Source organism: Branchiostoma floridae, chromosome 2, assembly GCF_000003815.2.
Source record: "Branchiostoma floridae strain S238N-H82 chromosome 2, Bfl_VNyyK, whole genome shotgun sequence".
In the NCBI taxonomy this organism is placed as follows: domain Eukaryota; kingdom Metazoa; phylum Chordata; class Leptocardii; order Amphioxiformes; family Branchiostomatidae; genus Branchiostoma; species Branchiostoma floridae.
In genome coordinates, this window is record NC_049980.1 from 13,196,326 (window position 1) to 13,216,588 (window position 20,263).

At 39.3% G+C, this 20,263-nt stretch overlaps 1 protein-coding gene across 1 annotated transcript; it reads right to left on the minus strand.

The window, feature by feature from the left end:
• Window positions 1-894: 894 nt before the first annotated feature.
• Window positions 895-19,839, minus strand: LOC118410432 (tyrosine-protein kinase SRK2-like). The gene is made up of 8 exons (XM_035812153.1): window positions 18,931-19,839; window positions 12,354-12,490; window positions 11,797-11,957; window positions 11,392-11,542; window positions 10,426-10,593; window positions 4,405-4,567; window positions 3,342-3,525; window positions 895-2,995 (listed from the first exon to the last, which is right to left on the minus strand). Exons 1-8 carry the CDS (start codon window positions 19,431-19,433, stop codon window positions 2,801-2,803), a joined length of 1,662 nt encoding a protein of 553 aa, XP_035668046.1. The 5' UTR covers window positions 19,434-19,839; the 3' UTR covers window positions 895-2,800.
• Window positions 19,840-20,263: the final 424 nt, after the last annotated feature.

Consider the following 20,263-nt stretch of genomic DNA (forward strand, 5'->3'; position numbering starts at 1 on the left):
GGTTGGCCCTAGGATAAGTCTCGCTAATAGACAAATTGTATTAGACCTCCCAATTTGGTCGTTTGATTATAAGCAGATTTGTGGTGTGTGTGTGTGTATTAGTGTGTTTGTTTGTTTGTTTGAGTGTGTGTGTGTGTGTGTGTGTGTGTGTGTGTGTGTGTGTGTGTGTGTGTGTGTGTGTGTGTGTGCGTGTATCTCAAAATATATACTATCTTCTGCGCAAACCTGCTTTTGAGTTGGTAAATGTATAGTGTATTCTGACAGAAAGTTCTTACGTAACGTTATAGTTGGAAATAAAGGGTTAACTTGTCACATTGGAACAGGATCGATTAAACTTTTTTTCATTTCATGATCACACACAATAGGCACAAAATAGACCATACAATGTGGAAGGTCACAAGGCAAGAGCAATCATTAAATGCCGGGGAACCTGTTCATTCAAGGTGTCAAATAACTAGTAAACAAAACGACGTACGCTTTAATTTCACAAAACTACCACAAAAACCTAATCGTAATCTATGCATCGAAACTAACAGCTTTGTTAAAATGAATTCTTAGAGAGAAAAGTGGCTGTTCATAAGAGGTGATTGAACATTGACTCTGATGCGAAGAGAAGAACACTAGACTTAATCCTATATTTGAATTGACTATACAAAAGTTTAAAAAATATAACATTATTGTCCGAAATCATTAAACCATGCCTACTACGCCCAACGGGGCTAATAGCCGTCAATTGTGTATTTGTAAGAACGTTAAATAGTGTTGGTATTTTACAAGCTATAACGTACATGTATGTCCAACGGTGCCATGTTCTTTTAGAAAGTGTGATATATATATGCTATATATCCATACACTGCACACAAACTGCACAGAAACAATGAAAAGATAGTATGTTTGTTTTATTGTTACTTTGCGAAAGGGACAAGCCAACTGACTCAAGCAAATATAGCACACACTTTCAGCAATGGTAAGATATTAAAATGTTGTGACATGCTGCCACCTAGCGACTTATACACGAACTATGCTGCAGTGCATTGCATTTTGAACACGTTTTTGAACGTGAGGCCCCTGATTGTACTCTTAAAATGATTATGTTGTCCAAGGGTATCTAGAATGTCCGCTATCTCAGGGTTGGATACCACACATTTCAACAGACATTTACATTTTCCTTAGACTTTATGATATATTGTAATTCAGTATACAAAAGTTGCCTCAAGATATAACATCATTGTCGAAGGGTATCTAGAATGTCCGCTATATCAGGGTTGGATACCACAGATTACAACGTGCAACAGACATTTATATTTTCTTTAGACGTTATGATACACTTGAATTAAGTATACAAAAGGTGCCTCAAAATACAAGATTATTATCCAAGGGTATCTAGAATGTCCGCTTTTTCAGGGTTGGATAACACAAATTAAAACAGACCTTAATATTTTCTTGAGACTTTATGATAGATTTCAATTAAGTATACAAAAGGTGCCTCAAAATACAACATCATTGCCCAAGGGTATCTAGAATGTCCGCTATTTTAGGGATGGATAACACAAATTACAACAGAAATTTATATTTCCTCTAGACTTTATGATAAATTTGAATTACGTAAACAAAAGGTGCCTCAAAATATAACATTATTGTCCAAGGGTATCCGGAATGTCCGTTATTTCAGGGTTGAATACCACAAATTGCAACAGACATTTATATTTTCAGCAGAATTAGTATACATGTAAAGGTTTGCTGCCTATACTTGGGTAAGAAAGCATCAATTTAAAAATAAAACATCCAAGGACAAAATGCGATGACATTTTTGCGATCAAAGTGTTGATACATTCTATCACAGTGACGATTTCTATACTTTTGTAAGCTTATTTGAGGACAAATAATCCTTATTCAACATTACACCTGAACAGGTTAATCAATTCTGTACTATTAGAACAACTATCCTGAATAATCCAGCTTATACCCTTGGGACGTAGAAGATCTTACAAAAATCAGCTTTTTGTATGGTTAGTGAGCCAATGTCTTACCTTGAATGCCGAGAAGATTTTTTACTAATAAATATTTCATACATCTCAAGGATATCATATTGCACATAGACTTCACGGACACGACTTCGCAAGCTAAACAGAGAAAACATGTTCAAGTACTAAAACCATGAAGCTTGCAAGCCTTTGCCTGTCTTTTTTTTTTCAATGACTCATGAGTATGTAACACCAGAAGTAGCAATCGACGTCTCTTGACAGACCATTAGTAAATCTGTTCATTGTTTCATTCTTAATCATTGCCAAGCTCTAAAAGGATGGACAACAATGCCTCAGTACAACTTACGTATTCGCTAAAATATTAATTCTTTCAAACAACACATAATCATCATCTCTTCAAATCAAATCAGCTCTTTAACATGACATGGATTCATTACCTGGTGTGTTTCTATTTATTCTAACTTTCAATAGATTTGTATGTCACATCGATTTCATTTGAGTTGAAGACAAATTTTGACTACCAAATGTATTTTTTTTTGGAATGTAAATGTCCTAACCAGGAATTTGTGTCTTGGGTGTAAATGATGTATTGAAATGACTGTTTGTCTTTATTATATTTGCTACTTATGCATTCGATGTACTAACATTGTTCTGATAAGAAAGTATCATCAAGGCGTACAGATGCCTCCAGTTAACTCTGTCGTGTACAAATGTAAGTGCATGTGAGAGGCCAACCTGCCAATCTCATGTTTTGTACACACGCACGACAGACCAATGAAGCAAAGAAGATTTGGATGTGGTGTAAGAGGCAATGTTTACTTAATGACGTCTGCCTCGCTGTAGTCGCTACCCTGCAGCGCGAAGAAATCCTCCAGCCGCCACTGCAGTGACTCGAAGGTTGGCCGCTCACACTCCTCCTTCTTCCAGCAGTCCCGCATGATCTGGTACAGACTGTCGGGGCAGCCCGGGGAGCAGGGCATCCGGTACCCCTTCTCTACCTGAGTCAGAACCTGGGGACGGGGGAGGGAGTAAGGATCATATCAGCGGAATCAGAGTTCCAGGTACGCATGCGCAGTGTAAGCATTGTGGGTAATATGTCAAAGTTGAATGCCCTTGATCATGAGACATAAAAAAAGCCGGGACGGGGACGGTACCCAGTGTTGACGTCACACGTGCCAAAAAAAGACGTGTCTACATCACTGTGGTCAGATGAGCTAAATGAGCTATTTAAAAGATGAGTCTCTAGAATTCAAAGGGCGAACGTACACCGCCCAGAATCGTGTGTACTCCAATGTGGTCTCCAGATATCGGTTTACCGTGCATAATCTCGCAATAATCGTAATAATCAATGCTAACCTCTGCATTAGTCATGCCCGGGTACGGCATGCGGCCATATGTCACCAGCTCATACAGCAGGATACCGAAGGACCACACGTCAGACTTGATAGAGAAGCGGCTGTACAGGGCGGCCTCTGGCGCCGTCCATTTGATGGGGAACATGGCGCCCTCACTGGCGTTGTACTCCCCGTCACGCATTAACCTACACAACATAGGATTCCGACTCAACGATATAACTCTTCATGTCATAGGCACAAGTACAGAAAAGTTCAATTGTGCTTAATCGAAGATATACATGTAACGTGAGTTCACCTTTATCCGCGGGGTAACCTAAATTCGTTATTCTTGAACACAGGCTATTTAGGGATATCACGTCGACCGACAAGGGGTTTTGAATATCAATATTTTCAGAGTATTGCTGGATTTGGTGTTTGAAACTACCGTCCGTCGACTTAAGTACCGAACTCCTCAGTTGTTTGAAGCAACGGATATAGGTTACCACGCGGATAAAGGTGAAATAACGTTACATGTACATCCCACCGGAAAGTTTCAAGTTGTCAGTATTGAGGAAAATATATAGTAATTGTATAGTAAGTGTTTTACAAGGTACATGACCGTCAGGGATAACAAGTGAAATACACAACAAGTAAAGCCAATTTTATTGGAAGCTATGAGGCAACAGGCAACTACCAAAAAATTACAAAATCAGAAATGCATGCAGATAATATACGTGGCCGTGGAATCATGAAATTACTGTTGTTATCATGAGAGAGACTATAGAAGTAGGAAAAGGTATAAAAAGACCGATCGAATGTCACTGATGTTTTAATGGAAAATACTGTGGATGGTATAAAACGTTATCATTAGAATATCTCCTGTTAGGAATACAATGAAGGCGCTGAAGTTGAGAAAGCAACAAAGTCAGTCCCTTCATTAAAAGGGCTGCAAAAACAATGTACTTTAGTCTACTGTAACACACCATGGAAAAGAAAGGGGGCAATGTTGTACCTTGCTGATTCTTTTCTGCAATGACAGACAGGACAAAAAGGTGGCGCTGTACAGTTGACAGTGCAGTGTTTACCTTGACAGACCAAAGTCGGCGACCTTGCAGATGTTATTGTCACCACAGAGAACGTTCCTGGCTGCAAGATCACGATGGACGTAGTTGTTCTGCTCCAGGTACGCCATACCTGAGGCCACCTGGGTCGCCATGTCCAGCAGCTCTGGCAAACGTAGCGCATTACCTAAAAATATACCGATACATACAAGTTTTACATATATGTATATATCTATATAAATTTCCTCTTACCTTATGTCTAAACTAGAGTTCCACGACCCCATACCTTCGCCAAATAATCCTACCTTTCTTTACAACTGCTGCTTTAATTGTTTATCATTGAATATGCAAATAAGGTTCTTATTTACATAAATTGTATCAGTGGATCATCTCTACCAGACACCAGACGTACACAAGCTATGTTAAAAAAAGAAGGCTTTTATCGCATTTCTGATAATTTATGCAAATGAGACCTTCATTTGCATAATTAATGTTCAACGATGTTCACCCGTACATAACTTCCAAATGCTACAAGTAAGAAGTTACTGTCATTTACGACAATAAAATTGTAACATTTTCTCATTAATTATGCAAATTAGGTATTTATTTTGCATAATATATATCAATCAATATTCTTCTCCTTCTCAGTTACAGGTGTCACATGTTGCAATGGTCCCATACTGGAACTGAGCATGTTCATAAAATTTCATAATCAATTATGCAAATTAGATAAATATTTGCATAATTAATATGTCATTATATGAAGCATCACTTAAGCTATCCACATACCAAAAATCATAACAATTCGTTAACCTCTTTTTGAGTTATTCCCTTTTAAAGTCTGACACTAAACCTGCTCTGCAGTTCCAAAACAAGCTGCTAGGGGGCCCAAACATACACCACCTACTCTCGGCATCAAGAGCTATCTACCACTAAAAAATCATGGCCATAGCATGTTCAGAACTTGAGATATCAAACCAGGAAGTTCTGCTGCAGTACCATAACAGGTCGCTAGGGGGCCCAAAATCTAATCGTTTCTAGGTCTCACCAAGACCTACTCACATACCGAATATCAATACAATCCATCCAGGCGTTCTTGAGTTATTCTGGTCTTCTACATACATACAAACAAACGCTACCCAAAATATAACCTTCTTGGCGAAGGTAATAATGAACAAAGAAGCAAACAAACATAAACTTTTACTTATAACCTTTTTATCACAGATAACGTTACTCAACTAACATTATTAACCCTATTCAGACCGGGGGGGGGGGGGCTTTTGAGGCCCGCGCTAACTTCGATGTCCTATAACGCCAGAACGGCTTACGCTAGAACCACCAAATTTGGTGAGTTTTCCTAATATATTGTTGGCAACAATTTTGCGAAGTTTGACAAATTTTCAATTTTTTCTTGTTGCCATGGCAACCGTTTGTTGACAGGCAGTTTTGCCAAAAATCACTATTTTTGGCTCTAACTATGTATTTTTCACATTTATTTGCCATATTACTGCGATTTTGTTACATAAATAAAATCTTATATTATTCAGCATATCTTTCATAATTATAAATGCATAAATTATGCTAATTTGATGACGTCATCAGCCCAAAATCCAAGATGGCGGACCGAATGGCCAGATCAAGAATAACAAGCTAATTATCCCTTAAAATTTGTAACTACCTGGTATTTTTTCATCAAAAACCATCTAAATGAATGAATTTAGTCTATTTCCATTGCCCTTTGTGATTATTTGTTGCAAAAAAAGTATTTTTAAAAATTCAAGGTGGTGGGTATAATATGGCGGAGCCCAACTCGTATCTTAGATGTGCATGACGTCATTTTATGACGTCATATTGACGTCATTGATGTTGCTATTGGCAACGCAAGTCGTAATTAACATTACTATTCTGTTATCTGCACTTGTTGTTACATTTTTGTAGCATAACTTGAAGTTTTCTGAGAATACCCATTTTTCATGGGTTTGGCCAATGTAATCAACTTGCTGACGTCATAATTACGTCATCTTACGTCAACGTAACGTCAAACGTCACGTACTTGTCAGATATTATGTCGAAATCATGTCCTAAAAAATTTGGTGGCCCTACGGCACGTCGTTTTAGAGTTATAGGACTTAGAAGTGGAGGGCCTCAAAAGCCCCCCCCCCCCCCCCCCGGTCCAGGGATGACCAAAAAAGCCCGGTCTGAATAGGGTTAAACCCTACCAACCCGGAGAGGAGATTGGCACCGCCAGGGAACTGAAAGGCCTATTGATACAGCACAACATGTTGAGCTGCCCCTACGGCTGATTAATCAGCCTACGGCTGACTAAAAGGCTATGGGACGAACGAACGAACGAACCTAGATAAAGACCAAGTCACTGAGGTCGCATACGTATTCATTTCTACACAACAGTAGTTAACATTGAAACAAAGGAGATATTTTAACTTTTGTTTTTATAACACAAGGCCTACAGCTAGAAGTTGTTAACAGTATGGTGGTAGTCAGACATTTCTAGTCTGAAACACCCTGTCTAAAACGGTCGGTTCTGTCTTTGGTGGTAAAGCACTGAAACATTCTGTCAACGCAAAAAAAGGAACCAAAATTATTTTTTTAATTCAAGATGGTTCTGTTCTAGATGATTTCCTTGGAGCTTACACATAATGTTTGCATACATAAAGGTTCCGTCTTTGGTGCCTATACTTGGTTGTTTTCCTTGGAGCTCTAACATAATGTTTATATAAAAGTTATGTCCTTGTTGCTGAAATACAACGCGTTAATATTCCCTGTACTATGTGATTTCTTTCTTTAAAGCTTTAATATAATGTTTATATACATAAGAGTTCTGTCCTTGGTACTGCAACTTCCTGTCCGTGGAATGTTTTATCCTTGGAGATAAACACAATAAAAGCTCTGTCCTTGCGACGGAAACAATGTATATTTGATTACGTAGGACAATTGGGTCCTTAGCACTGGAACACTGCATTGAAATTAAATGGTTCTGTCCTTGGTTTTTAAGGACATCCTGCCCATGTAAGACAGTGTAGTCATTGGTTGTGAAACTTCCTATTCCTATAATCATTTTCTGAATTTCGTGCTATGTTAAAAGAAGGTTCTGTTCTTTATGCTAAAAATCCATCAGTTCTTGAATCTTGGTGCGGAAAAAAAACTTTTATATACAAGACGGTTACATCTTTGAAGCTGAAATATTATACGTATACGGTATGTAAAATATGTTACCCTTGGTGCTAAAATATACTGTCGTTATATCAATATTCTGTTCTTGGTGTTCAAAAAAATACTGTCTATAAAAAGTATATTTTGTGTTGTTAAACATCGTGTCTATATAAGACAGTTGTATTTTTGTCATCTTGGTGAAGAAACATACTGTCCATAGAAATTGTGTCCTACATGTATGCTGTGAAACATGCTGCAGTTTATATAAGTAGGTCCTGTTCTTGGTTCTGAAACACACTTTCATTATAAAAATGGTTTTATCCTAATATTAGGTTGTGAAACATACTGTCTATGTAAGGAAGGTCTGTCCTTGGTGCTGAATCGTACAGTTTATATAAAAAGGTGCTGTTCTGGCTGTGAAATATCCTGCCCATTAAAGAATCTGAAATACCCAGTCTAAATACATGTAAGATGATTTGGTCTCAGTACCAAAATACCTTGTCTGAATGTTTGCATAACAAATAGAAAGGTTTTCCACTGTGCTGAGAGACTGAGAGTTCCGGTCAGCAATATAAGGTTCAGCTATAACCCTATGCAGTCATCATCAGGCTCTGTGCTTGTTTGTGAAACATCCTATCCATATAAGAAGGCTTTGTCATGTGTTGAAAGACACTACTTATGTAAGAAGGTACTGTCCTTGGTGCTGAACACCCTGTTCATATAAGGACATCTAGTCTTTGGTGTTGAAACATCCTGCCTACATAAGAACGTTCTATCCTTCCTTGATAAATATTCTGCCTTTCTGAAAATTATCCAACCTTGCTGCCGAAACATTCTCTTTATGTCAGTAATTTTCTTTCCTTGTTGTTTAAACATCTGTGTATATGAGACAGATCTATCTTCGGTGCTGAAAGAACCTGTCAGTAAAAGAACTTTGTATTTGATGCTGAAACACCACCCCCGTACAAAATGGTTCTGTCCTTGGTGCTGAAACAACCTGCCTTTATGATGAAAAATTCTGTTCTTGTTAATGATAAAAACGCTCTTCATAGAAAAAAACTTATGTCCTAACTGAAACCGGCTGTTCGCATAGTCTGGTTCTGCCCTTGGTACTAAAACACCATGTCTATAGAAATGTGTCCTATCAACGGTGTTAGACCCACCATCTCAATGCTTAAACCTGTAATAAAACTGCGCGTAGATTTTATATATTGTTATCATATAGCCAGGCGACGTCGGCCGATAGGAAGGCCTCATTTCGTGTTGGTTATGACGCCGAACCGCAAAGAATTGCGGCGAGCCGGGTGTTAAATGACTTTCTATGTGTTATGAAATTTCGTTCGTTCAACCAGGCAATCAGAAGGAGCAATACACGAAAAATTAACCAATCAGAAAGCCTTACAACTGAAATACAGTTAAACGTTATTCGCTTTAAAATGATTAAAACAGACAACAGAGTTTGTCTTTGATTTGATATGAGAAGTCAAGTTGTTACCTACAATTCTCATGGACCTTTATAGTATATGATTGAATATTTATGGAATAGTATTGACTAAAGGATCTGTGTGTTATGCCATGGGATTTGTCTCTCTTATATGGGTCAGTTGGGATATGCTGCATGCTAATAGCGTAAATGACCCATTTGTTACTCGGTGTATATGGTGTCATAACGCCTGGTCCTTTGATACTGAGTGAGCAAAGCGGTTAAAGAACCCTTAGTTGTTTTGTGTTCTTATTGGTCTGCAACGCAAAATGTTATCGATTAAAAACGTTTCGATTTTATCGATGGTAATTTGTAAAAAAAGGATCTTACACAAAATTTCTTGTCTATACTTGTTTGATATGGCTCACTTTGTAAATCTACTTTTGATTCCTGTAAAAACAAGGGTTTGTGAAAAGTGCCAGGATACGCACTGAAAGACGTCAAACTTTCTTTGTTGTAGTACGTTCAAAGGAGATGAAAGAAGCCCTTGAAGATAGGTGTACTTTCAAGTTTCGGCAAGATAAATACTATTTTTTTGTCGGATTAAAGGAGCATATTTCATTCCTAGTAACTATTTTGGTTACTTTCTCTGAAGCTCAGTCATGACCCCCCCCCCCCCCTTGGTTTGCTGTTTCACACATGCAATTATTCAAGAGTTGAGATTCTACTACTGTGCTGTTATTAGTCTGTTAATAGACAGGGAATCAGAATTCAAACCTGTGATCTGTGTCCGATTAAGGAAAAATAACCTCTTTTTGCAACAACAAATTTGTAAATACAGTAGTTCCTCCATTTGATAGAACAGCCGCTTAGAGTTTTCAGCTGAATCGCTGATAAATGCAAACTTTGTACCTTTTTGACATAACTGAATAAGCTAAGAAGATCAGAAAATAAAAAAAAATTGTGCTGATACAATATGTCTTACGATGTGATTTTCCATCTAAACTTCCATATAAAAAACAGAAATCGTGTAAGACCATCGGAAGGGACCAATGCGTCCTGGTTTATATATCTATATATAGATAGGTAGATATAGTTTATGCCATGCAAAGTATGACGTCCATGGTAAATTCACAAACGAGAAAGTGTTTCGTATTAATGAGACAAAACTTCTTAGCACGGCCACCACAGAAAGAAGGATAAAGTACACATGACATGTGCTTAGAATGCCTTTGAATAGACACGCTGAAACAGCACTAAACTGGCAAACCCACAAAGGAAAATGAAAACTTGAAGGCACATGCTATAGAGTGACCTTGACCAACTGTGGATTAACCTGAAGGAAGCGGAGACCCTTGCCCCAAATCACCCTGAATTGCTTGGCTGCCCAATTGAAATGTGTCACCAGACACGGAAGGGCCTAAGTCTAAGTACTGATTTCTATATGCTACCTTTATCTCTCTGTAGATGGTCCAGGAGAGAGCCGTTGGACATGAGCTCCGTGACGATGTAGATTGGTTCTTCCATCGTGCACACGGCATACAGCTGGATCAACTTGGGATGACGTAACTTCTTCATGATGGCGGCCTCCTGAAGGAAGGCGTCTGGTGACATCGATCCTGTCAGATGTGCGAGATTTACAGCTACAGTAAGATAAGTGTCAAATCGTCATATTCCACGTCGAGGAAGATCAGATATCCAGGTAATAGAATAGTAACAGTAAATACACCATGCTAGAGTTCCAAGACCGCATACCTTTGCCAAATTATATCAACCCTTTTAACTGATAAAATGTTTATGCAATCGTGCAAATAATGTTTTCATTAGCATAGATTAACAGTTGATAAAATTCTCTACCCAATAGCACAGTATGTTGTTCATTTTTTATGTTGTTCAAAGTATAAAAGTCTTATCTTGGCAAAGAAAGCCATTGTAGCAGACAGAAGATACCAAATATCCTGAAGATCCATCCACAGCTTCCGAGTCATGCTGCTGATCTAAATACATACAGACCCACACCACAGCTAGCATTACTAGTAACCTTGGTGGTTAAGGTAACAGAATTAACAAATTAAATTAAAAAAATCGAAAGTTAACGGCTAGACTTTCCAATAAGCATCCCTTGCCTGGCCGGTCATGTGTATCTAAACACATCAAAACTTTTTAGTTATCACTATCATTCAGTCCTCACCGGGAGGAGTATGCTTGTCACTATTAACCACCGTTAATGTTTTTTAAAAACTGACACTAGATGCACATCGGATCCAGTGGACCAGCCCCCTGCTGTAGTGACTTGCACAAATGTGTGGCCCAAGGGCTTCGAAGTGGAGATGGGTGCCACCCTACGCATCCGTAGATGCATGGGCAAAGTTTGACTTTTTTTAAAAACATCGGATCCCATGCCGAAAAGTTCTTACCCGGTTTGAGAGTCTTGATTGCGACGGGAGTGGTGTTGTTCCACACACCCTGCCACACCTCTCCAAACTGGCCGTGTCCGAGCTTCTTAATCAACTTCAGAGATTCCCTCGGAATCTCCCACTGGTCCTTGGTGTTGTAGCAAAGGTCGATCTGAAAATGAAGACAAGTGCGTCAGGGTTTGTGGAAGTGACAGGAAGTAGAATTCTAAGCTGGTAGAACTGGTCGCTAATCAGACATGACGAACAGTCCAGACCATGGGGTCAGTGGAGGCTACTAATTCACAGGTGTATTCATCATTATATTTGCTGTTATTCTAAAATTATTCTAGGCATAGGAGACACCTCAGCTGTAAAAACCTAGAACATACACTTCTTATTTCATTCAGTAATATGAAATTAGAATACCTGTGGCTTTTCTATGACTTCTAGTGGTTTTTTGAGGGTGCAGCAAAGGCCATAGGAGGCAGTGGAATAGTGGTCGACCAGGGAGGCCAGGTCTGGGAACGTCGTGCGGCGGTTGATGTAGAACTCCCCGTTTGCCCACCGGCCTAGACGGTAGTGTTTGACTGAGGAGACACAAATCAACATGCCGGGTCAGACAACAAAGAGTTTGTGACTTGTACTCGTTGTCTAAAATGGAATATTTTCAAATCATTGTTTTTGTGGTAACACACTGGTCTTCATTATGACAAAAGTGCTATTCCACAAGAACTTTCCGTGAAATGTGGAATTCTCTTCTTTTAATCTAGAATATCAGACCTATCATTAGGTTTGATCATAACGACTGGTGTTATCAGCATAAGCAGAACTGGACTAAGAATTCTTTAGGGCATAATTTGGGGGAAGGACCTTGGCTAGTATGGATACCATCATCATGCTAGAATGGATACTTGAGCCACTGTAATCTAACGTTTCTAGAAGACATTTCTACGAGGTTCAACACTGTTTATAAAATGTCTTACCACTATTGACATCTCGGAGTGACAGGGAAAACTCTCCGAGCTTGCTCTCGCTCTCCCTCACCAGGAAGGAGCCCTGTTCCCCGGTCTTCAGCAGCTGCCGCTCCGCGTCCATCCGCTTGATTTTCCCGAAAAACCACCTGTAACGGCAAATACGTATGCGCGTAAGGACAGTCATTCTACGCACTTTGATGGGAGCTCGGCGGACAAGTAACATGTCGTGGGTAGCTTGACACGTCCTTTTTTCATCTTTCTCTTCTATGTCCTTTGAAATGTTGACCAAAAAAATGAAAACAGTAAAAGAAAAACTCTTGTCTCTCTTGTTTACTTCTTCTGTCTTTTTAAATTTTGTTATACCCCAATTAAAAACGGGTTTGTTTTCGGTGTTTCTTTTTCTTTGTTGGCTTGTTTGTGTGTCTCTAGTTCTTTTATACAATATAGTGGCTAGTTCCCACTTGCTAGTATGCAAGGCACATCAAGGACACTGAACAAGAAGTGATTGGCAAGGTTCCAGAACGTTATAGATTACATTATCTCATTTCCTGTCTTCAATTTCCTGCTATACGTATTTTGTGCCTCATAAGAAAGTGTATGAGACAGTATCGACACATCGACAAATCTAGAACTTCACAATAATGAATAGAAGAAATACAAATGACAATTATTTCCCGGTCTCTTGATTTCTCGTTGGATATAAATTTAGTTCAATATTCCTCATGGTGTATATTACACAGTATCTTTCACATTGCGTGTTTTATTCGTCTTTGTATCAACTATTCCTGACACCAGGTAATGTCGAGATTTGCATGCATTCAAACATTAACTACATCCTCTATCTCTCTTGATCAAGATATCCAAAGCATTTATCATATGCATTTACCATTATGAGAACGTTAAAATATGCATAAGATTAAGTCGAGAACACCTGCTGACGTCAACAAGGATTGGGTATCTGTCCACCTAATAACAATAACAGGTGACTCAATGTCTAACTTCCGCTATCAAAGATTTCGCATTTTTATATTTCAGTCATACCATAGGTATGGTGAAATATATTGTATTCTTCTTTCTTTCTTTCTTTCTTTCTTTCTCCTGTCAAATCTTCAAATTGAATTAGCTCCGTCGTTCCTGGACTGAATGATCTGAAATTTGGCACAAGGGTAAAGTGGGTCAATACCCTCAAGTGTTTTTTTTCTTCATTTTGTTCATATCTGCCTCTAAAATGATTTTATTGAGGTTTAAAGGACATGTTTTGACCAAAACGGTATATTTTGGCCCCCTGTACCCTGGTCTTACAATGGAATGGCCTGAAATTTGCATTGTAGATAGGCATTAGATACATGTAGTTGGTATAATGATCCAAGTAAAATTTTGGGCATAAACTACTTTAACATGCTTAATTTCAGTACTTTTCTGAGGGGAAATTGGTTTTCTTTCGGCCTCTACCCGTGAACTCAAGTGACCCCACACACCTGCTGCAGCCTGGGCTTTAGCGAGTTAATTGAATTTAAAGAGCCAGCCAATCAGCGCCGAGAAAGGCGAATGCTAATTAATATTCATAAGCTGGCTTCTAATGCCGTATATACAGACAGAAACACATGCATATTACAGCATTAAAGTAGCCAATGTCACCCTTTGCCCGGTTTAAAATATAGTTTGCGAGAATTTGGAGTTCAGACAGGGTCATTTGAGCGGTAGCAGACGGTACACATGCATTGAACGTTAGAATACAAGTCTTTGTCGTTGAATTAACCAACATTCCGCATGGCAATTTCAATCATTTTCGGCAGAGTTGACTTTGGTACGGTTAGTTGAGACATTTGAGAAAATGTTACTTGACGGAAAACGCGGGAAAATTGGCCAGTTTGAGTTAGTTTTTTTTTTCATATCTGCCTCTAAAATGATTTTATTGAGGTTTAAAGGTCATGTTTTGACCAAAACGGTATATTTTGGCCCACTGTACCTGGTATTACAACGGAATGGCCTGAAATTTGGTGTAGATAGGCATTAGATAGTTGGTAAAAGGATCCAAGTAAACTTTTGGGCATTAACTACTTTAAAATGCTTAATTTCAGTACTTTACTGAGGGGAAATTGGTTTTCTTTCGGCCTCTATCCGTGAACTCCAGTGACCCCACATACCTGCGGCAGCCTGGGCTTTGGGGAGAGTGAATTGAATTTAAAGAGCCAGCCAATCAGCGCCGAGGAAGGTGAATGCTAATTAATATTCATAAGCTGGCTTCCAATGCCATATATACAGACAGAAAAACATGCATATTACAGCCTTACAGTGGCCATATGTCATCCTTTGCCCGGTTTAAAATTGTAGTTTGCGAGGATTTGGAGTTCAGACAGGGTCATTTGAGCGGTAGCGGACGGTACGCATGCATTGAACGTTATAATACAAGTCTTTGACGTTGACTTAACCAGTTTGCGTTTTAGTTTTGATACGTAGGTTTGACAGTGGCGACATTTTCTCATCAATATTTCTCGTCATAATTATCTAAATCGAAACAATTGGCTTACATGTGCAATTTTTATATGAATAAAGATCAGTGGGTACTTAAATTATGTGTAACTTATTGCTCTTTGTCAATAGATCAGCATTTTTTCTAAAGTGGCCATATGTCTATAGTGGCAACATTTCTCTCACTGTACTGGAAAGAAAAGTGATGTATTTTTTCACGAGCAAATGTAGGTACTTCTAGTTCACAAGGAGCTTATAACGGTACTTAGACCTAGTTATTGTAGTGGAAATTGTTGAATGGCTTCTGAATGGAAGGTGCGGTGTTTTTTTTTCACTTTCGAAAAATAGGAGCTGCCGCGATTCTAATAACAAATTCCTTCTGCATAGGGGCTCCTGTGGAAGAGTATATTCTTCCACATGTGCCCGTGGCATATTGGGCAAGCTCCGTTTTGACCTGGAATCAATTCACAATATCAGTTTCCTTTTGGGGATAAAGTTACTGTTAAAATGTGCCATTTTTGTGCAGGGGTGACTTGGAACAGTCTAATGTTGCGTGGGAATGGGTATGGCTGAAATATGCTGTATTTGCACCCAAGCAAATGTCGGCCTTTCTAGTTGATAATATAATGATTGTAACTTTGTATACCTGATCATTCAACATTGAAGTACTGACCCCTATCAATGAAATGCAATCAACAGAACAAGGCTCGTCATTTTGAATTTTTAAGATATTTCCGCATTAACAAGATTTAAGACTAGGTAGCATGGGCGTTGCAGAGTGGCATCTAGAGTGAATTAAGTGTTGATGACACCAAAATATAATGCTTTCTCATCAGGATTACATATAGCTGCAAGATGCAATATGATTTTCCTTCTTTACATTAATATGTTTGCAAGCCAGGGCGCAGAGTTCAAAACCGGCTGCCGCACTGTGACGTCATTGCAGGTATAGTCAACTTTAGTCTAATTAGCTGATGGCAAGAATCAAGAGTTGAGCGTAAATGTTTAGCGGTTTGTTCAATACGATCAGAATGGTGTAGATTGTTGTAAGCGTTTATTAAATGACACTGTCCTCGATAATATAATAAGAAAAGTATGTATTTTGGTGTCATGAACATTTGATATCAATCATTCTTATCAACTACTTTAGAACGTAGTGTCAATTTGTATGTGATATTCTGGTGTGAAATATCTGAATTACCCTATCTACGGCAAGACGTTCTTAAAAAATCCCGAAATCGGTAAATTTCCTTATGTTTCTCTTACCGTTAACCTTTACTTATTTTATGGAGCATTTCAAAATGTTACTGTGAGTGTGTTCATATAACCATAATTCATATGACATCATTTGGCGGCTTTGTTACTTTTGATATCATGGCAATATACAAAAAATGCCCCTTTAGATTTAACGTTATGAAGAGATTGATCCGGACAAAAATACACAAATGACATACATAACCATTTCTAAGAACATCAATTTAGGCTTCGCGAACTTTTGAATAAGCAGCATCGGCCTTACTTTAAAGACTTGGTCTGATTAGATAATACAGGTCTGTGACATGTCGTTTCAAGCCATCTATTCTAGTAGACTTTTTTTTTAACACGAACCTATAGCATATTCGCTCCAATGTAAATTTCTTGGTTACCTAATGTTTGCATAAAATCTGATTTGTAACTCGTTTGGTTCCTTCATTCATTTGTCTGCAATACTAATCCAGCGCTTCTGCGCCATTCCTTTGATGTTACTACCTCTATTTTTTGTAAATTCGTCTGTGAAGCGATTAATCCATTGATGTTTTACTTTAGCGGCGCTGTGAACCAAAACAGGCGCGGCCAGAAAGAGGACAGGGTAAACCTGCTCACCGGGATCAGATTGCGCAGGCGTAGGTGAACGTCCTTGACTTTTTAACAGTTCTTGCCTTAACCATGATTTATACATGATAAGCCCACTGGCTGTTTTGATAACACCTTTAACCCACACCATGCGCAGTTAGATCTGTGAACGGGCGTATTTGTAGATACCTCTTACCATCCTCACTTTACAGTTTACACGCGAAGGTTCGGCTTCGGCAGTTTTGAAACGTATTTTAGGCGTTTTTATCCGGCCATCTATTTTGTCTCTTTTTTATGTCCGTCGATCTGTGTTTACTATAGAATTTTCACAAAAATCACCGGCGACAGGTTTCGCGATCGGTACACAGCGAGCATCGGCCGACTCCAGAAAATCGCCGACGATCACTAAAAATCGCCTGCTGGTCGAGAATGCAACGTAAGTATAACTGCCAAAAATGCTACTTAGAGCTCGCAGACTCGTCGTTCAATCGATTTTCGCTCAATGACATTTGGTATTACAAATCAAAAGTTGAGCTCTGCCGAAGTGTTGGCGAGCTCAAAATGGGCAATTTCGGCCGAAGTAATAGGCGGCCGACATCCTGGCGATAACGCGTACTTCGGGCAATTTTTAGCAGCTCGTCCGACGTATATGGGTCACTGGAAGCTGTGCGTAATTCCGAGACGATGTTTTTTCAGCTTTCTTAATGTCGAGATTTGATTGGTCTGTCACAAATCATTATTTCATTGTGCCCGTCGGCTTCTAGTGGGAAGGCGCGCAACACATGAATATAAATGTTGAGTAATCTCGAAGCATGCGGAACAATCACAGTGATATTTCGCAATGTTGACATGACTCCTTTGTTGGGCAGAAGACCGTCACATAAGTCATGACCTATGGTATTCTAAACTGGGAGCTTGTGGTTGGGGATAACAACGTTAACAGTACTACAGTAACTGAAAACCAAAGTACCAACTACCATGATCACACCCTCTTTCTTGTTGAAAGGGGGGTTGAATGGCCACAGACTGTGATTAATGAAATATTGGAAGAGACGTAAATGGCCCGTGAGACAATCGGAACCCACTCTGAGCTATGTGCGTCATTGGGGCTATAACAAATCGACCTGTACAAAAGTTCGCTACTATGAGATAAGTGAGAGGTCCATTCCTAATGTGTGTAATTCGTCAAGGTGTACTTTCTAGTTTTCATACTTTCGTCTTTTTCCGGGGAAGGGGGCAGAAATCCACGATAATATGACAGGTATGGAAATAAATGTTCGAAAGGCAGTGTTATGTTCCGATAGATATCGATATTCATTGTAGAAGTAATGAATTAAATACATACTATTTCGTATCATACGATAAAGTACCAATTATTAGCGCCCCTCATTTATGCCGAAAATATTTACGATAAAGGAAGTGTCTACACGTATAAGAAATACATGGGTAGGGTCTGCATGGGTTCAGTGAGTGTCATATTGTTTTACAAACACACGTTGCGTAATTCGCCACAAGTGAAATTCCACAAAAGGTCGGCTGATCATGTATTCAGTGATACTTTATCTATTTGAAAATAACAGTCCCTTATGCAGTGGAATGCCTCTTTAAATGACAAAAGTTCCATTCTTGTCACATTTGGTAGCAACATGTACGTCAAGTTGAACATGCGGACGTAAGTAATTCAAATTAGGGCATCATGATCATTTACATGATTTATGAAAAAAAACTTCTTACATACAGCCAGGCGAAAGGATAGAACACAAATACCACACACCTACATCAACAATCATTAATACTTTTAAAACAATAAAATCGTCGCCATGGCAATAATTTTCATTGCCACACTTTTTCAATTTACGGTTTATTGACGACTTTTGAAGACTCTCCAACCTCAAATCATGGCTCAGTACCGGGGCTTTTTTTTTTTTTGAGGGGGGGGGGGGGGGCGATGGCCAAATGAGATTAAAGAAGAGGAAAGCCCCCGGGCCATGGATGAGTCAAAAATTGTTGGCGTTTGTTTGTTTGTTTGGATCTTTGTTTATTCATGAAAGCCCATGTCCCTTTTCATTGATGTAATGAGGGAGGAGGTAAGTGTCAGTCAAAATATAAAACAAAGGTACAGTTTACATCATTTAAAGTCATATGAGATATCACCTCTTAAGAAAGTAGTGAGTACCCAGCCCCAACTCTTCCTTTCTTTCGCCCGCTTGTATGTTCTTTTTGGCCAGAATCAGATGTTTTTCTCCAACTTGCTAAGTAATTTCAATATATAAGTACTCACGGTTTTGCCTGTAGAGAAGACGCAGGTGCTACGTAGTTAGAAGGGATGTATCCACGTTTCTTGGTGACGATGTTTCTGGCTTGCCACCAGTCCCCGTCCATCATGTTCAGGATCTCTAACTTTTCACCCTTACGAAACGACAAGTCCTCGGTTGTACGAGCCGCATAGTCATGCAGTGCGATGAAGATCTCCTTCTTGCCACTACTGCTGTTGCAGCGTGAGGGTAGGGCGGGTGGGCCACCGTACCCACCGCACATCCCCGTCGGTGGGGTAGGAGGGGGGACGCCGCCGGCTGCTTGTGCGTAGCCGATTCGGCCATTCTGCGCCATACCGTTCATCGGCACCATGCCGCCATTACCCAGCATGTCACCATTGACACTAAAGCGTGGGTCCATGAAGCCGCCCATGTTCTGACGAAGCAGTCCTAGCTCCATTCCGTTGGGAAAACCTCCGTTCATGGCGTAGTTTGGGTGCTGAGGAACCGTGCCCAGGCACCCACCCATGGTTTTAAAAGGAGGGGAAATGCAGCGCACTTTTTTATGCAATCAGAAAATATACTACTCGATTCATTCAGAAACGTTTACCTTTCTACAACTACTCTATTCCTGTCCCACGGAACAGTCTCCAGAAAACAGCGCGACCAAGTCACCTCGAATAATCGAGTCACCTCAATCAAGTTTTGTCTCAACCTGAGTGTGCCTTGATCCCTTCTTTTCCGTCCATTTTACTGTCCAGCCATGTTCAGCACGACCACTCCCAGCGATACGCACAAACAGCCTGTGGGCGAAAAATGCGTCAATCGAGACTAATTTTCCTCCCGACTCATGACTATTCAATGTTTAATCACCTCGCAGTGCTTGGGAAAACTAGTAGTCGCAGCTTTGCTGTCTCATATTTCTCAGAATATAATCAGTCTTTCCTAGAATATAATCATTGAACACAATGATTTTATCTAACATTCTATTTGTCACTTGGACGATCTATTTTTTTACCTAAATTGAGTGTGTCTGTGTGTGTATACATTCAACAACAGGTCTTCGAATGTTTTTGTTTGTGTTGATCTTTCACCTTTCTATGGGTAAAAGGTCAATCTAGGTTCAAAAATATTTACAACATGTTGTAATCGCAGGCAGGATGGAAAGGTTGGCTTTTCCAGGGTCAATTTTTGTCCCGCAGACTAGAAGAAAAGTACACAGATCAGAACTAGCGAGAAATTCACAATTTTGAATAAAAAAAGAAATTCACAAATATTCTACTGATCGTAAGGTATCAAAGGTGAAGAAATAAATTATTGCTTTTGGTTATGTTTATATCTGTATAAAAGTAGTCTTTT